Genomic DNA, 20391 nt, shown 5'->3' with positions numbered 1-20391 from the left:
CTAGCGGACCCCTGTGACATCGTCCGCGTGCAAAAACTTGACGAAAGTCAATCTTAGACAGTCCTGGATTAGCCTATAATAACGGTGAAGGAAAACATCGTGAGGAAACCTGCATACCAGAGAATTTTCTTAATTATCTGCGTGTGTGAAGTCTGCCAATGCGCATTGAGCCAGCGTGGTGGACTATTGGCCTAACCCCTCACATTCTGAGAGAGACTTGAGCTCAGCAATGAGCCGAATATGGGTTGATAACGAAGCTATTTAAGGAATTGCTTAGCTTAGGGATTTAGCCATTTAGGGAGGCAACACGAGCTAGAAAAAAACGAGCACACAAATTAATTATTAATAGTTCACTTAAGGATCCCCCCACAGGGGAGGATTGCTTATAGTGTTTTTCAGATAGCGTGGGTACGGTGACAGTTCGTTTCACTCTTTAATGTTTGCCGCGATTCACAAGCATAGTATTCATCATGATCAACTCATATTCGGCTCGCTGCTGATCTCGAGTCTCCTCTCAGAATGAGAGGGGTTAGGCCAATAGTCCACCACGCTGGTCCAATGCGGATTGGCAGACTTCACACACGCAGATAATTAAGAAAATTCTCTAGAGTGCAGGTTTCCTCACGATATTTTTCCTTCACCGTTTAAGACGTGTGATATTTAATTTCTTAAAAAATGCACACAACTGAAAAGTTGGAGGTGCATGCCTCGGGCCGGATTCGAACCCACACCCTCCGGAATTGGATACAGAGGTCATATCCACTGGGCTTCCACGGCTCTCCATAATAATAGTATTATGAACGTCATAAGGCAACAATCACCATACCCATGCTGTCTGCAAAACACTTAAGGGCATCAAGTTACCTTAATCCGGCATTGACCTTGGAGATGGACATCTTCGCAGACTTTTCTTGGAGATTTTAAAGGGGAACCATTCCATTAAACTCAAAGCAGATAAAAATTTAACAACGTTCATATAGAACGTTGAAACGAACGGGCAAATGTTTTTTATTTGAGCCTGACACAATACTGTCAGGGTGCCCTGACTCGGACAAGTCTAATTACACTTACATTTGAACACATTTAGAAGTAAAACCCTGTCGTCTGCCCAGTAAGGCGAACACGAGTCGTATAAAATTAATAAATATTCAATAGCTTAGAAAATTATCTCCGTGTTAACGTTGCTTAAAATATGTGAACATTCTGCCTCAAGTCGATATAAACCCTATTATAATAAATCTTCTACGTTGCTTCCGATACTTAACCAAGTTGATTACGTATCTATAAGTATTACCTACTTGTGTATTACCTAGTTTTACGAGGGCCTACGAGTTCCATCTAACAAACTATAAATATACTAAACTATCTATATGTTATTATAAACATTGTCTGTTATTTGCTGATAATAATTCTTCAATGTCATGATTACAGTTTTTCGTTTATAAGATACTGATTTGACTAAACCTAAAGATTCTATCTTTAGCTTTATTAATTATTATTTAAACTCAGATTAAACTATTTACATTTTATAATTAATTTTAATATTATAATGATATTAATTTCATAATGTTAGACTAAGCCGTAGAACTGTATAATTAAAAAGTAGTTGTAAGATACACAAACCATTTTGAATTGTAAAACTGTTTGAGTCATATGAATTCCCCTGATAGTAATTATTTTGTCGTCTGGTCAAGTCAAGTGTAAAGTCAAGCGCGATCTTTGTAGGTGATAATACACTTTGTTGGAACTGTACGAAGATTTTAATTTCTGAATACACATTCCTGACGTCAAGCTGCCCGTCTCAGTAATACTATAGTCGGCCGCAATGTTTATGACGCCTCGGAAATCAGCCGCAGCTGATTGGCCGCTACACGCAAAACATACAGGATGCTAGGGAGTATTTTCCATAACTTCAAGGTGTTGAAGAGTCCACTTATAGAAGTGTTGTATAACTAATATGTTTTAACTAAAAAATAAAATCTTTTTATGTTTTCATATAAAGTAATTCAAATAATTCTGACTATCCATGTAAGACACGCTTTTATCTATCCTTGCATTTTAATATTTTAAGCTACGTCATAATTATAAGGATGCGTAATAAGGGACTCATTTTAAGATCTATTAATAAATATTGATGTGCCTATTGAAAACCATACAGCATTGTCTTGAAGATCGCATTTGTGTACCTTACCTTTCTATGGTCAGAACATCGATACATACTTAGTTCCTTCAATCTACTAAAGGAGGTGTAGTTGTTTCATCGTGCTAGCCAGTGTGTAAGCACTGACATTTTAGCTCATAGCATTGTGTACTGTCACCGCGTACACAAAAAAATTTGAAATAATATCTTATTTTTCTAAAAAATATTATCTTATACGATTTACAAATACAATAATACAGCGGTAATAGTGCACGAAAAATGGCGCACGGAGCATGGAGACAACGGAAGCCAATCCTTCTGTTGGTTCGGACTCAATGGCGCCTGAGAGGAACTCCATACACGAGGATACTTCGAGTTTCAACAGCGGTTCTAACAGTGAGCAGGAACGAGAGGAACCTCAACAGGAAAAACGAAAACTGACCTTACAGGTAACGGTCGATCCTCGGATCGACGCGTTATGCGAACAGGTGAGTTTGCTCACTAATTTTATTATGCATCAATCCTGTGTCTAATATGACTTTGAATCAGAATGATAGACCTACTGGTTGAAAAACCAAATGAAAACAATAACGATTTCTTAACAAACCCGTCGATAGCATCAAAATCCTTATATTTAGGTTTTTTGTAAGACTGACCTGGACGATAAAAATATTATACAGCCAGGTAAAACGCTTACGTCGTTTAATCGAATTGCAACATTATTCACCTACATGGTAACATATAGGATGTTAGCTACACCACTACTAATGCTCTGCTATAACAAAGAGAGCTATTGCAATCGGGTTTACAAGAAATCATCGGTTGGGCTAACATAAATCCAACCTACCTAAATATCGATACCCTCTTTAATAAATTTACTAAACTTTTGGAAAATCGTCTTTGTCTTACAAGTTATCCGAACAAAGTTTACGAATGTATAGAATCAAGGTGCAATAGTTATGATTCTGGATAAAATTATCCAAGCGGCCCTTTGCAATATGCCCCTAGTGGAGTATTCTCATTTGATAAAACAAAATTGGTATGCGTTTATTCAATCTCTTGGTGGCCCACATTTCTGGCTATCACCTCCGCAATCTTCTTACAATAGAGAACAGCTGAAGAGAAAATACAAAGAACATACACATAAGGGTACAGTAACAAAGTAAAAATAACTTACACGACACCTATAAGCAACAAAAGACAAAGCAAATATACAAGGGTAAAAGAGAGTGCTAACAAGCAAAACATAATACAACTAAGGAAGAAAAAAAATTATAATAATAATATCCGATAAACTTCAGAGTTACTTTCAAAAACGGGTGGCAAGCTCTGGGCGCGAACAGTTTTTAACTTCAATAATAACGGGCTTTCGAATAGCCTTATACAAGAAACACCTTCTTTTAATGCCCACAAAACGAGTAATGCGTCAATATGCAACCAAGGCGTCACCTGCCATGATGAAAGTGATACCAAAATTATTAGACCAACGTATACTGGAAGTAGTTCACAGGAAGATACTCAGCTTTTATCTCAAAGCCTTTTCTCCGGAACAGATAAGGTGGTTCTAAGCGTCCGTTTTTTTTCGACCTCCGAGAACTAAACAAATTTGTAAAAACGAAACATTTCCGTCTGGTCTCTCATGCGTCAGTTCCCAGCTTTATACAACCTGGAGACTGGATGATAAAGCTGGAAATTTCTCAGGTCTATTTCTACATACCGGCTGCATAATCACATCGACCATTCCTGAGAATCAGCGACAAAAGGCAATTGTACCAGTTGACATATCTACCTTTCGGTCTGGCGCCAGCACCTCATCTTTTCTCATCTGTAACATGTTGGGTTGCGGAAACCCTACGTGCGAAGGGCTGTCGGGTTCTGGCATACCTAGACGACTCCCTTCTGGTCAATCAAGACCAATCCAAGTTATGTCTTCAGGCTGCGGAAGCCGTGAGGCACTTGGAACATCTGGGCTGGCAATTCAATTATCAAAAATTAATCTTAATACCTACCCAAGATCTGGATTACCTTGGTACTCATTGACAGACCTCCAAAAAATTCAATATCGTTGCCCACAGTATAAACATTCTCAACAAAGCCCTGAGAAATTCGACGTTGAAAGGTCGCATCACCCTTCGCGAATTACAACGGTTGGTGGGCCAATTAAACTTTGCCGATTTTGTGATTCTCAGACGCAGACTAGACGGTCGCAATATTTAAAGATTCCTCAGAAGTTTCGACAAGAAATGCCCCCGTCTAAAACAACTGATTTCACAAGTAGTGGAACAGGAGATAAAATGGTGGCTCGGAGCCACATGACTCAAGTGACCAGTACATCTACAACCTGCATCCCACTTCCTGGCAACGGATGCCTCAGATTCAGGTTGGGGTGCTCAATCAAAACTACTGTCAGGAATTTGGTCAGCTCAGCTAAAAACGATGTTGATGAGCTCCACAAAAAGGAGCTGTATGCAGTTATAACGGCGATCAGAAGGAACGCAAAGGTTCTACGAAATCCCCATGTTCAATCAGACAATCGAACACTTGTGGCGTACGTTCGGAAGGAGGGTGGATCAAAGTCACATGACAAACAAGTTTCAGATGACGTTATCAGCTCATTACCTTCCATTCTGCTACAACAATATCGCAGACAGACTGTCTCGCGAAAAAACCGCCCGCCGAGTGCCATCTACTTCCTCAAGCATCAAAGGAAATCTTCATGAAATGGGGACGACCCGAGATAGAATTGTTTGCTACACAACATTGCTGTGGTATCGAATTACGTCTCGATAGACTGCAGAGATCATAGACATACTACATAGATGCCTTCAGCAGACCGTGGAGACATCAAGTAGCACGGGTGTTTCCTCCTTCAAATTTATTGCCAAATGTACTGACACATCTAAACAATGCGACAGGAACGTCGCTAACAGTGGCACCCGAGTGGCCGCATGCTTTTTGGATGCAGAATCTGAAAGCTAGAGCATTGGATCACCCACACGAACTACAAAGCCTGCCAAAGACCTTGATAGATGCCACGTCACAGTGGCCACCCCAGGTGCACACATTGACCCCGAAAGTCTGGACAATTAGGGGTGGGGTGCCCAAATAAAAGAATGGTATACTCAGGAAAGAAAAAAGTTAAAGACAATCAACCTTGTCAACCTACTTACCAGCCATCAGAAAATGGTTAAACTGGTGCGAAACCTCCCAAGTAAATCCTAAATCTCCCCAATCTGCAGAGTTAACAAAATTTTTGATATATTAATTTTTTAAATGAGTAACTATCTTATAGCAGAATCTTAGTACATAAATCCGCTGTCTTAATTTTCATAATAAAACATGCCCTTAAGGCTATTAGTAAAGCTAAACCTAAAGTCGCTAAGTCAATTTCCATATGGGATCCCGAGGTTGTGCTCAGATGACTTGCATCACAAATCCACCTAAAGATACCCTTTTTGAAATGTCTAGGAGAACAGCTACATCAGCGTGGTGTCTTGCAACACAGGTTTTGTACCCGGTGCGAGCACCGGTTCCCACATTGTCACATATTGAAATTGTAACCTAACACAGTTATGTTGTTGTACATATCATGTTGTGGAGAGGATAAATAAAATTTCAATTTCAATTTCAGCTACGGTTTTGTTGCTAGCATCAGGTCGTAGAGTTCACGACTTTACTTTGCTAAAAATTGCAAAAGATAATTTTTGTGATACTGGGGAATATATATTCTTAATACCGGAATATGGTTCAAAAAATTACTCTTACTCATATAGACAATCGGTATGGAAACTTTCAAACATAACGACATATACATATGCCCAGTAACGATAGTCAGGTTTTTGATTGTTAAAAGTAAGTCTAAAATAGGCAAAGTTGAGAACTTAAATAATCTCTTTATTACATATTACATACTAGGTAATACACCTAAAGCTGCTTCTCGTTCTGTAATAGGGAACTGGGGTCAAACAGTTCCTATCCAAAGCGGCATTGACGCCTCCCCAGGCAGTTGTAGAAGTAGTAGCATCTTTATGTTGGTCAGATAACCAGCCGATTGACGATATATTATTGTGCGAAAACTGGAAATTATCAGTCACATTTTTTAATCATTATTGATGTGAAATTGATTTTCCTAAAAATAAACATGATATTATATATTTTTAAAACGTTCAGCGCGGTGTGATTTTTGCCAAATAAGTGTTACGCTTTTGATCTTAGTTTATTTTCATACAATTAAGACTGCTTAATATTTTGTTTCTTCTTATTATCGTACGATTTATCTTCAAAAATTTAATTCAACTGTAATAATACAAACGCTAGTACAATTTTTATTTTACATTTGTAATCAAAGTACATAAAAATTTGATGAAATGAATATGATTTCTTTTTATTTAAACACATATTTGCTTATATAAAGCAGCAAAACTATGATAAAAATTATAAGCAAAAGTCAAATACCTAGTTAACTTAACGATTATTTTGATGTCAGATCTTACTATCGACATCATCATCATCATCATCATCATAGCATTGTGTCTATAATGTGTTTCACCAGCAGATAACAAACACGTCTTCAAGACAATGCTGTATGGTTTTCAATAGGCACATCAATATAACGGTTTTACATAACAATAAAACCGATATTATGTGCCGAGAGGAAAACCATACAGCATTGTCTTGAAGATCGCATTTGTGTACCTTACCTTTCTATGGTCAGAACATCGATACATACTTAGTTCCTTCAATCTACTAAAGGAGGTGTAGTTGTTTCATCGTGCTAGCCAGTGTGTAAGCACTGACATTTTAGCTCATAGTCTTCACCAGGAAGACTATGAGCTAAAATGTCAGTGCTTACTCCGAAAATATTAATTTTAGAACACAGTTTGAAGTTTGAACACCCATATAAATCTAACGATCATTATGATCTGCGACGTCATTAATTCGTGCCATTTTGTATAGGGCGTTTTTCAAGGATACGTGGAAGTGCCGCAAATATAATCCTTCAATTTCCTGTAGCTCCGAAAGTAATGATCGCAGATATCCTGTTACTTTATCAAAATTGCTTTATATTTAGCATACTCCAAATTTATATACAATTAAAAAAAACTGTCATCCCTACAATGTACGAACCTAGTTTGTCACTTACACACAACATACGGACTAAACCGGGGAAACCTCCCCGTCTCACAGTCTCACTTTATACAGCTCGATGTTCCAGCAGATTAGTAATGGCCGAGACAAAAAAGCGGCAAATGCGTGAAGGAGTCTAGCACTGTGGGTTCCGCATAATATGGTAGTGTTTTTACAAATGGGAGTAACTAATCGATCTAATAATAAACGTATATGGAATTATATAAAATGTTTTAAGTTATTGTTTTAAGTTTAAAAATTTTGGAAATTAAACAATAGGTACTTTACAGCTTTCGTAAACTATAGGTTCTTTACCGTTCCTATAAGGTAGACATCGTTTCATGCCAAACGTTAAGATTGTTGATCAACGGAAAGTACCACCAATAATTAAAAAAACATACACAGACCCGAACATGATCCTCCTTCTTTTTGTAAGTCGGTAAAAAGCGACGTAAAAGGCTACTCTTTTGAATAAAAACTTAGATCAATGTTAATCTAGTTCTTAATCTCCATTAGACTTAAAAGCCTCCTTTTTTTAAAGCCTCAGCCTTAAACTCAAGAGTTTGTTTGTTTCTTTGCTTGAACGCGCTAATCTAATAAATTATTTCAGTGTTCGATAGCCAATTTAAGGAAGGCTATAGACTAGGTATATAGTATCTTTGTATTCCTACAGGAACGGGTGAAACCGCGCGATGTCAGCTAGTATTTAATATAACTCAACAGGTAAGTACCTACACTTTCAAAAATACAATAGTTGTATTGTATTTTTGAAATTGTCACGTACCTTATACATAAACATAGACAAACTTTGAGCGCCTTAGAAGCCTTGGCGATCGTCAACGGTCAGCCATTCAGACACGGAACCCTAAAAAAACAGTACCGTTATCCTGCAGATTGATTCCACATCCGAGGCTCGATCCGGGCGCTAAACTGATTTTCTAATAAGCTATAAATAATTAATTAATCGTGTGAGTTCTAGACAGTATAATGAGATTGCGTGAAGACGCCACAAAAAGCGTGGTTGGTCTACGAGTGTGGAATCGCTAAGGCGCTATTAAACTTTTTCGTGCAGCTGCGGTAGGTGGCCGGAGTTTCTAGTTACCATACTTAACATCCGATCTTTTTACGGAGTCGCTTCGCTGGAAGACGTGGCGGATCTTTGATAACGGCTGTTACTTCTTGCTCGGATTTGAACAACTATAATGAGTGCGTACAAATAAAATGTGTTGTGCGACGCCGTTACTCTACCGCACCTTTTGTATTTCTTACTTTTATAGATGCAAGCTAACACGTTCGCTGCGGTACGAGGTCAATTGACCTCGTACGCCCAGCGTCTTCAAGAGTTACGAGGTCAATTGACCTCGTACCGCACCACATAAAGTTTTAGTATGAGAGGAAAGTACAGAAATATCAGTGCCGCAGCGAACGTGTTAAAGATGCTTATTCCGACCGAAAGGGGTGTGGATTTTCATCCTACTACTAACAAGTTAGCCTGTTCTATCTTGATTGCATCATCAGTTACCTACCATCAGGTGAGATTGTAGTCAAGGGCTAACTTGTGAAGAATAATGGTAAGTGATGATAGAGATATCATCATCATCATCATATCACCCAATGGACGTCCACTGCAGGACATAGGCCTGTAGAGACTTCCAAACATCAGGATACTGAGCCGCCTGCATCCAGCGAATCCCTGCGACTCGCTTGTTGTCGTCAGTCCACCTGGTGGGGGGTCTACCAACACTGCGCTTTGTAGTGCGGGGTCGCCATTCCAGCACCTTGGGACCTCAACGTCCATCGGCTCTACGAACTATGTGGCCCGCTCATTGCCACTTCATCTGAGCTATGTCGGTGACTTTCTGATTCGATCACGCAGAGATGCTCAGAGCATAGCTCATTTCATCGCTGTGTGACTCTGAGCCTCCTTATGATGGCCATAGTCAGCGACCAAGTTTCGGATAGAGATATACGAGTACTTTTATTAAATACTGGTCTGATCAGATCAGTATCACACTAGACTTCACAATCTATACAATGCTCTCCGGGTAACACAATAAAATTCAAAATCATGGTCACGAGTCCCGACCCTCATATATTATGAGGAACACGACTGAAGAGGATCGGTTATAATTCCCGACCACGTCAAATATGTCGTTAATAAACTACGAGACCTCCGATGTGATCAATCCAAGCACATTAAAAAGAAATAGCTATCCCCATAAACTTATTTGTCGCAATCAATCTGTCGGGACGTATCGCCAAGACGAATAGAATTTGTAATTATTTAACATTTCGACCGTAAATCCACTTCTAAAAGGCGTAGAAATCTAATCCCACATTTATCGAAAACTAATTACCAACATATCTGTCGAAAAGTAATTACGAATCATTTAGGATGTGTTCAAACTAATTAATATTGCGCCTCGGACGCCTTTCTAGGACCGATTTCTTGTCCCTTTCTCTATTTAGTTGCATTACTATATTTAGCAAGTGGTTAGACGTAGATGCCTTATCGCTGGTTCCCAAAGTTGATGGCATCACCGACGTCATATTAATGTTACAAAATGGGAAAATGAGTTTGTTGTTACTTTTATTACCTACCCATTTTCGGGTAACCTTTTTTTTAAGTGAGGAAATCCTTTTGGATACCTTCTCGCCACGAGGAGGCAAGGCGGTTATGTCAATCTTTAACCGACTAAACACCACGGTGTTCCAACTCGTCACCTGGTGTCTGGGCCAAGGGAAAGCTCTTAAGCGACCGCAACCCAGCCAGCATTTTCGAATTAACCACTGAACTTATTTTGATAAAATTTAGCACATTTTTAGATATCGCTAGACAACATTGTTGTATTGTTTAAATGGTAGGGGTAGTTTGGACACCTTGATACAATTTTACTTGAACCCTAAAAAAGCGACGTTTTGGCAGTGTTGCATATCATCATATCAGGTTTTGTATATCAAATCCTACTAATGTTATAAACGCGAAAATGGATGATTCGATTTTTGTTACTCTATAGCGCCGCAACTACTGAACCGATTTGGAATGGAAATTACTCTGTATTACCACAGAGGCTACTTTTAATCCCGGAAAAATCCATGGTTCCCGAGGGGTTTCTGAATAACTAAATTTCACGCGGACGAAGTCGCAGGCGACCGCTAGTTTTTTCATAAAAAAGTAGCGTTTTGTATGGAATGTTCCCACGGGAATAGAAATCTGTAGCTGGTTAGGGAACTCAATAGTTTTCTTTACTTATTTACCAAATCAAACGTTAAATCATATTCTGGACTAACTTTACTTACGCAACCCATTGGCTATATATTTATTGATATAATTAATTGGATATAAAAAAAAAATCAACCTGTAGGGACAGATCGGTGAAGGTCGTCATATATAGGGGATTTTATACCAGTAGATTGACGTGATAGCCCAGGGATATGACCTCTGCCTTCAGTTCGGAGGGCGTAGATTCGAATCCGGTTCGGGGCATGCATCTCTAACTTTTCAAGTTATGTGCATTTTAAAAAATTAAATATCATGCGTCTTAAAAGGTGAAGGGAAAACATCATGAAGGCATACCTGAGAATTTTCTTAATTCTCTACTTGTGTGAGTTCTGCCAATCCGCATTTGACCAGCGTGGCGGACTAACCCCTCTCATTCTAATAATAATGGGAGATCAGTAGACAAAAAGAATACATAAACAATTAATTGATATATCCATCATAATATTTATTTCGTAAAATATGTTTTAAGCACAAAGCATTCATTTCAATAACATATATACATTCATTCATTCATTAGTATAATGCATAAATAATTTATGTCTCTTCTTTAGCCCAATCAATATTGAGATTAAACTGGCCCTTTTCTAAATCACAGGCCACTTGATAACTCCATTTGTCTGTCACGCTCACGATTTTAGATTTTTTCTGAAACAAAAACGTACATTTAATTATTTTTTTTAACATTGCCCACAACATGCTACTAATATTATAAACGCGAAAGTTTGTATGGATGTTTGTATGTATGTTTGGATGTTTGGAAGTTTGTTACTCTTTAACGCCGTTACTACTGAAGCGATTTGGCTAAAATTTGGAATGGCAATGGATGTTACTCTGGATTAACACATAGGCTGCTTTTTATCCCGAAAAAATCCATGGTTTCACGAGATTTGCGAAAACTGATGATATTAATGATATGAATGTTTGTTACTCTTTCACGCCTCGACTACCTAACCGAATAAGCTGAAATTTGGTATTGAGATATATTATAGCATGGATTAACACATAGGCTACTTTTTATCCCGGAAAATCCATGGGTCCCGAGGGATTTGTGAAAAACTAAATTCTACGCGGACGTCCGCTAGTACCTATTCTGTAAGATTGATCATAGTGCTATCAATATTTAGGGTAAAGTTGACCCTAAGTCCATAATATTAACAATATGTGGGGTAAAGTTGCCCCTAATTTAATAATAATTGTGTAGGTTAGTTACCCCTAAGAAGATAATTTCATCATACTGCTGGGGTACGACATTATACATCAAAACGACTTTTGGGCGAATTAACATTTACAAAAACGTGTTAATTTTGAAAATATGTATAATAATAGTGCTCGTTGGAATTGGCGTTACGTCTGTTTTCACCCAATAATGATTTATGAGATAATGATTTATGAGGCAACTTTACCCAACATATTGACATTAATATTGACAACATTTTGCTTGTATCCATCAGCACTGACCAGTATTTTGACCGCCTGCCGGGTGTGCATGTCCTCTCCTTAGGGGCAACTTTGACAATAATATTGGCAATATTATGGACAACATTATTGCCAGCATTCATTTTGACGGCCTCCGTGGCGCAGTGGTATGCGCGGTGGATTTACAAAGGAGGTCCTGGGTTCGATCCCCGGCTGGGCCGATTGAGATTTTCTTGATTGGTCTAGATCTGGCTGGTGGGAGGCTTCGGCCGTGGCTAGTTACCACCCTACCGGCAAAGACGTACCGCCAAGCGATTTAGCGTTCCGGTACGATGCCGTGTAGAAATCGAAAGGATTTTCATCGTCCTCCTAACAAGTTAGCCCCCGCTTCCATTGAGGTGAGATTGTAGTCAAGGGCTAACCTGTAAAGAATATGTATATACAAACAAAATATATTCGGTTTTTTACCGAATATATTTCGGAGAGTGCTCACGGGATCTTTTTAATATAGTCCCTCCATCCCCATTCTACCACAGAACAGCGAGACACCGTGCAAATTGGCATCCTTTTGTTGTCGATGTCCAGTCGACTCGCACAAAACGTTTCGCATCGACGTTTCTAATAAGAACAGCGAAGATGTGGAATGCCCTTCCAGCTTTTGTGTTTCCTAACACTTATGATTTGTGCACCTTCAAGACAAGAGTGAATAGGCATTTTCTAGGCAAGCGCGCTCCAACCTAGACCTCATCATTGCTTTCCACCAGGCATGATTGTAGTCAAGCGCAAGTCTATTATGAATAAAAAAAAAAATTAAAAAAAAAATCAACACTTACTAGTATTTTGACGGCCTGTCGGGTGTGCATGTCCCAGATCACACGCTCGCCGACGCGCGGCCACTCACCGGGGCCCGCACTCGTCGGCTTGCCGCCCACCGACCACGTGGCCCACACCACGAACCCGTTCACTGGCTGCGATAGCTCGGATTCTGTATCACTAAAACATAATAGTACATTATGATATAAGTGCGGTAAGTTCAAAATTACAGCTGAGGCGATATTGCATTGCAATTTGCGAAGAAACACAATTTGAACACACTTTCTGAATTTGATGATGAAATGAATTTGCATCTTTGCCTGTTTTCTATATAATGACATTTTGATAAGCTTTGATATGCTTTCTCTATTCATACTTTCATATTAGGTTTATAATGGCTTCTTCTAAGTTTCTGTGTTCTGTTCTTTCCTCAATAGGATCTGGCAGAATATCAGCGTTGTAGGTACTAATGTACCCGCAACATTTTATGCTGAGTCTAAGTATAAAATAATAGTTATAAGTATCAATACATGTATTAGTTTTAAGTTTTTCTATTCTATTCTAAAGGGATCCCTTAAACACACTACACCCAAGGTCACAAGTCCTGCGACCTGTTCGAGGTGTTTCCTCTACCACGAAATAATGACTGTCGCTACTACCCGTCATGTCATACTTACGCTACAGTGTGATCGCCGTCGCAAGCGTACGTCACTCTCAAATCGTTCATGTTCACTTCGATCAATCTCCGCGGCAGGCCGCCACATTTGCACGGATACTCCCACAGGGGCTGCGCTTCTATCTCCGCGTCACTTATTATACGGGAACTCTGGAATTATCATTTAATCTAAGTTAATTATCTATCGATTAAGGGTGCACGACTCTGAGAGGCTGAATCAACTACAGGTACATCCAAGTATTGAAGTGTTTTTATGTCAGTCCGTGCACAGAATCAGACTACGAGGTCAATCCAATTGCAGCGATGAGGGCGACAGAGAGACGAGACTCCCCGAGGCTGGTTCCCTCCTTATTGGAAGACATCTTTAAGCTTCTAAAGACTGGATGAACTAGGCATCAACATCAATCGCGGTAAACATCATTTACAATAATCTGACGTCATAGCAGAGACTCTGGATAACCATATAACACTGCACAATGACCTTAGCAAAATTATCTAAACAAGTGGGACATACAACGTTGGCAAGCCAAAGATCATATTCAAAATAAGGTGCAAAATTATTGTTTACTGTGAGTGCACGTATAGAATATTGCGGAAGCGAAGGATTCTAAGATTGAACCACAAGCAAAGAGAGCGATTCAAAAATAGAATCCTGTGCAACGGCAGATGAGATAAAGGAGGCAAATTCTTGTGATGTTAAATCCCTCGCGATTTTATGGATTGGTTTTGAAACATTCACTTAGCACGTGGATGACATATTCTTTGTAAGGGTGAATTTACACTAAACATACAAAGAGCTAGAACAATAGCATTGTACTTCAAATGAAAACTAATTTTTGTGTTCATACCAAAAGAATATCAACAAGCAAGAATTATATCATGTAAGTTAATATCACAATTAAAATACAGTAATAAGCAACTATTCGCAATATATACCTAAAGCGAGCAAACATTTTTAAAACAGAATCATCACAGACAGAGAACTAGAGAATGGTCTATTGTATGTTTACGCTAAACGAACTTCAAACATGAGAATCGAATAATAATATTTCGCTAGTTTCAGAAAGCTGCAATGTTAATGCGCCTAAAATAGATTATTTAAAGATCTTTCAAAAAAACAAAATTACAAAAAAATACATAATTACTTCAACTAGATCATCAAATATTGTCATATCGATGCCCTCACAAGAACCCAACGGTATCCTTATTTTGTGTAAATCCTGGAACTCGACAGGCATCGCCCACAACTCACAACTTTCTGGAACAATCTTCACTGACTCATTCAGTTTACTCTTATATTTGTATAACAGATACGCCATTTTTAAATTCTCCCATGGCAGAATAGCACTGCTGAAATTAGGATCGCAAACAACATTTGTTACTTTCTCTGTTAGTTCATCGGTAACATCTGGAAGTATGACCACATTTTCCAAATTATTCGCTTGGATGTAATCATTCAAGATGCCAATATTAAGATTGGTATTCTCTAGTATGTATACCGTCTTGGCTCCCATTTTAGCTGCAGCCAAACCTAACAAACTACTGCCATTTAAATCCAACACTATTGCATCATTAACCAAATCATCTTTAATTTGTGCGAGTAACTTTTTACTTCGTTTCCCATCATTTAAGTAAGAAACGTGAGTTCTCGATAAAGCCATGTGAACACCGCACTCACAAATAGGCCTTTTATAATGTTTGTGCTTAGTTTTCTCATCTTCCAAATAGAACCATAGAGAATATTCATCTTGACAGGACACTAATGTTACATCTGATTCTTTTTGTACTGTGATTTCTTGGGGAAGGTAATAGACGCCTTGCATCCAGTGATCTCGCCAGGGTATGGAGTCCTGTGGTCTCTCTGATGATAAGTCAGCGTCAGGATGAGTCCACCATGGGGCACAGCTTAGCAATATTTTACCTAAAACCAAATTAAATTATAATTTTTATTTACAGTGGTTTATTTAAAAATGCTAATTGTCGATCTGTGCATGTCATACAGATATAAGAAAATAAATCCAGTACAAACTGAGTCCTAGCATAGTTAGAATAAGCAGCTTTTTGAGTCATAGTAATTTTGTTTATCTCTCTACCACGCGATGGACCCGGCACCTGCACGGTGAATCCATGGAATGCTAAGTTATTCGTCTCTCTATGTAATTGCGGAGGGGAGGTATTTATACAAAGCTGTTGCAACAGTGAAGGTCAAAATAAGAGGGCATTTGATGACAGGATGACTTGAGCTCAGTTGTTTGTTAGGCAGCGTGGACACCGCCACGCCGCTAGTCGCGTTAGTGATTTTGTGTAATAATGTTTTGTTGTAATTATTCATTATTAATAATAATAATTAATCATTAATAATAGTAAGTATTAATAATATTTTGTGTTGTTTTCTCTTTCACGACCCAAAAGTTTTTAATAAACATTCCGTCCTGCGGCCCGCAGGAAAAAGAACATTTATTCCCCTTCAGTTATTTCTCCTTCTTCCTCTTTTCCTTCCCCTTCTTTGCTGAATTTGTGTTGTGTTTTTTTTTGTGTTGTAATTATTGATAATGTTTTATGTTGTAAGTATTGATCATAAATTGTTTAGTGTGGGCGTGGATAACATGTCGGACAAGGGAGGTGAGTGTAAATGCATTTTAAAGGGATCCCTTAAACCTACACCCAAGGTCACAAGTCCTGGGACCTGCTTCAGTAGTTTCCTGGTAATCTTTGTTTGCATTATATCTGAAGGTGTTTTTATCCTCCCATTTAGTTCTCCTGCGGCAATCATAAAGCTGCTATAGTTGAACAAACTAACCTTCCATATCCATATTAAGCTCCCACCACATGAACACAATCTGAGCTCGCCCTGTGTTGGTCACAGTGAACTGCTGTTTGACAGTCCTCCGACAGTCAACGGGCGAGCGACCCGACCAGTCGTAGTAGAACACGGGGATCTGGTCCGACAGCTCCTTGAAGCTGTGACGAGGCAGCTGAGACAACTGCACGTCGTGGACCGCGGCTGAACCGGCGCAGTCTTTCATCTGCAAATACACAAAAGTATACTGTCAAGCATGGGCGTAGTGAGTATAGGTACGGGCAGGGGGGGGGGGAGCAGTTGCCTCCCCTAGCAGAGCGGTCGGTTACTTAAAAAATAATCGTTGCGGCAGAAAACCGACCGAAACTGAGGCTGAAACTGTAATTCGGTTTCAGTTAACTATTTTAAATTATAATATACTGTATGATTTTTAAAACGAGCTACTGTTGAGTTTCTTGCCGGTTTCTTCTAAGCAGAACCTGCCTTCCGAACCGGTGGTAGAATCTTTACAAATAGTCAACTGACGTGTCAAAAGTGCTTGTAAACAGAGCCTTACTTGAAATAAATGATTTTTGATTTGATTTGATTTGGTTTCGGCCAGAAAAACTGGTCTGGTCGGACAGTATCAATTAGTAATGTGAGATATTCAATATAAGTAGGTATGGCTGCCTCCCTAGATACAATCCTGGCAACGCCCATGACGTCAAGACATAATCGATAGAATACTATCCCACTTCTGATATTACAATACAGAAGTGGTGTTATAGTAATTAAATAAACAACATGAGAATTCATTAATATATCACGAACTGTTCACCGAAACAATTAAATAAATTAAGAAACAATTAAAGCGGCACCGCTTAGTTGTTTATGCGTCACAAGGAAAGACTCGTTCGTTACCATTTTTTTTCCAAGTTTTTTGTTCATTGTGATGTGATGAAAAATTAGTACCAACCTAGATTTTATGGATATGGACTACCTCATAACATTGGTTCAAGAAAGGACCAACGACTTAACAATGTTGCGGCGCCGCACCGCTCGTGTGCCCGCTGATACGGTGAAATCTTTGCGACGCGGCGCCGCAACGCATTGTGTGCCTTTAGCCTTTATATGTTTGTTACTTTACGACTCAACTACTAAACCGGTTTGACCGAAATTTGGAATGGAAGTAGCTTTTTTAGAAATCAGCCCACACAGACAAAAATGTATAAAAGCTTGTTGTAAATAACTATAATCACACACTGACACTTCAAATTTTAATCATAATAATTATAAGATTGTTAAGAGAATTTATTAGGAAAAACTTGAAGTTTTTATACCTTTTGTGGAGTCCTCAATATAACCTTCAAGTCTTCATCTGCAAGATCATTAAGTTTATTCCACTTCTGCAGAGTGGGACATTCCACCACTTGTGCGTAGATCACAGCAGAGTCAGGAACCACTACGCACTCTTCTTCCAAAAGGTACTGGTGTGCATGAGCAAATGTTGATAGAGCACCTATAAAAAGTTTCAATAAATTTTTCAAGTATTACCTTAAGAGCAACTACACATTAGGCGCGCGGCGTTGCGTTCAGCGTTAGTTAATAGCGTACATACACCGCGCTCAACACGACGTTTTACGAGCGCAGTCAAGGTATCCATACTACTGGTTTACTTCAGAAATGGAAGAAGCGCGCGTTCAAATGTACAACAACACGGCGGTGCATGTATCTACAAGCGCGCTGACTACGCGCTACAGCTGAAATGCGCTTGATCAGAAGCGCACGCTTGCATGTGTAAACCTTCGAACAACCTCTTTTTTCTAAAAACGCGCGTTACGAAAGCGAGCGTTTCGAAACGCCTAATATGTACTGGCACTAATTTTGGATTACAATACATTTGTTATAATTTTTATACTAATATTATAAGGAGGAAAGGATTGATTGTTTGCACTGAACAGGCTCTGAAAATACAGAACAGATTTGAAAATTTCTTTCATTGTTGGGCGGCTACACTATCCTCGAGTACTACAGGCTATATTTTATCCCCGTATTCTCACGGAAACAGGTACCACGAGGGTAAACTGCGCAGCGGCGGCTAGTAATAAATATTTTTTTTATATTCATTACTAGCTGAAGCTTTATCTAGCTTTCATCCTTGCATTTCAAAATACGTAATCATAGTGGTAAGAGTATTGATATCAACAAGATATTGCAACTGGCACTCCACACATAGTAAGCTACTTCATGATATTTATCAATGAATAAGTTTGGCTAGGTCATAATACAAGGATGCAATATAAGGGACATAATTTAAGATTTGCATAAGAAATTAATTTTACACACTAAGGAACACATGTTCCTTAGACATTTTTAATTAATTTTCCTTAAATAAGTACTCTATATCCTAGAGTTATGGGTAATACTCCCGAGCACCCTGTATAATATACAGAAACGGTATTTTTTAATCAATAAATAAAAAAAATAAGAAACAAACAATAAAGGTACCTTCTCCAATCAATTCAGTATCAAACACTTCAGTCACTAAGATATTAGCCTTTTCCTTCATGTCCCCATTTTCTCCCACTGTCAAATCAGTGGACCTCTTTGGTATGACAGTGATTTTATCAGCAACACCATTCCTCTGCAGAATTTTCGAACAGCATTCTGCCATAGGCTTGAACGCTTCACAAGCGGTGACAGTGTCAGCTCCACACCTTACTGCCATAATGGATAATAAACCAGTACCTGTTCCTGAAAATGAATAGTGTAAAACTTCTAACAAACATTGAGACAAATATCTTGGTGGATTATGGCTTCACAGTGCGGGTGCCGGGTCTATTGCATGGTAGAGAGAAAAACTCAGAGCAAAGTCTAGGACTTCTGGACAAAGGGCAAAGGTTTAAGGAAGTCCTTGACAATTGATTAACACCACACACACGCTCATGTTGTTCTCCATTTATTAACTAGCAGATGCTGAATTAAGAAATTGTCTGGTATGCAGGTTTTCTCATGATGTTTTCCTTCACTGTATGAGACATGTGATATTTAATTTCTTAAATTGCACATAACTGAAAAGTTGGAGGTGCATGCCTCAGACTGGATTTGAACACACACCCTCTGGAATCTGAGACAGAGGTCATATCCACTGGGCTATCACAGATAGCATATTATAAATATAACAATATATTTAGAATTTAACATCATTTATATATTAATTAAAATAAGTACCAATGATCAATTATTATAATGATAAGAATTCATGAAGCATAGAAAAGTCAATAATCTAAACACTCTAATAGGCTTCTTAGATTACATGAGAGGCCAATATTATTAAGTGGTCCACTGTCATCGTTATCAGCCATTTTTCAAAAGCTTAATAAAGGGCTAAGCGTAAGCCCCACTTACTTTATAGAAAAGAGAATATTGAGTATGTCATGTTACCTATGTCCAAAACATTAGCTTTTTTTCCAGCGTCATGCATCTTCTCTATCGCCAGTTGCAGAGCCCTGTGGTACTTTTTATTCCTCTCTGTATCATGCAGCATATCCGCAAAAGCGGAGCGAGCGATTTCCTGGTGATAATCGTAATCTTCGTGTTGCACGTCCCATTCTGTACTGCCGGTAATGGGATTTCTTTTCTGAGTGAAAACTTGCATTTTGGATGTAGCTGCCGTACTTTTCAACCTAAATGCATACATATCGTAATTAATTCATTAAATAAATCTTCTAATAAATGACCGGTTGGAGGTTATGTCCTATTTATTAAAACGTACCTGATATCTAACAACAATCTACGGAACCTAGGAAACAATACAATGCGCATTTATTTCTAAATTATTTGAGTCGCATTATTTAATAAATAATACATAATTTTGGAATTTCTGAAACTGACCACAATGAAAAGAAAATGGAAACTGAAAAGGAAAACAAAAAAAAAATTTTTTTATTACATTGACATTGACATATTTGCTATTTGGGTTCTGGTTCTAACTATTTTAACTTCTTGACAAATTGTCATAGAGTCTCACAGTCGGAATGATCATGGAGCATAGAGGATTTAGTTAAGGAGATCCATTGACCCATAAATACCAATTATAATTCGTTTATCTGAGGTGTGCAGGAGAATTTAGTCTTTAATAAATATTTTATACTAGA

The 20391-nt window shown here is 38.5% G+C and overlaps 1 protein-coding gene across 1 annotated transcript; it reads right to left on the bottom strand.

The window, feature by feature from the left end:
- Nucleotides 1-10965: 10965 nt before the first annotated feature.
- LOC112055059 (protein arginine N-methyltransferase 7) lies at nt 10966-20168 on the bottom strand. Its single transcript, XM_024095044.2, has 9 exons — nt 20010-20168; nt 19679-19920; nt 18743-18988; nt 17575-17753; nt 16256-16481; nt 14601-15376; nt 13457-13605; nt 12800-12959; nt 10966-11195 (listed from the first exon to the last, which is right to left on the bottom strand). The coding sequence occupies exons 1-9, from the start codon at nt 20057-20059 to the stop codon at nt 11085-11087; spliced, it is 2139 nt and encodes a 712-aa protein (XP_023950812.2). The 5' UTR covers nt 20060-20168; the 3' UTR covers nt 10966-11084.
- Between the last annotated feature and the right edge of the window lie 223 nt (nt 20169-20391).

This window comes from Bicyclus anynana, chromosome 15 (assembly GCF_947172395.1).
Source record: "Bicyclus anynana chromosome 15, ilBicAnyn1.1, whole genome shotgun sequence".
NCBI classification, from domain to species: Eukaryota; Metazoa; Arthropoda; class Insecta; order Lepidoptera; family Nymphalidae; genus Bicyclus; species Bicyclus anynana.
Note: the sequence above shows the minus strand (reverse complement) of the source record. Positions and strands in the feature narration are given on the sequence as shown.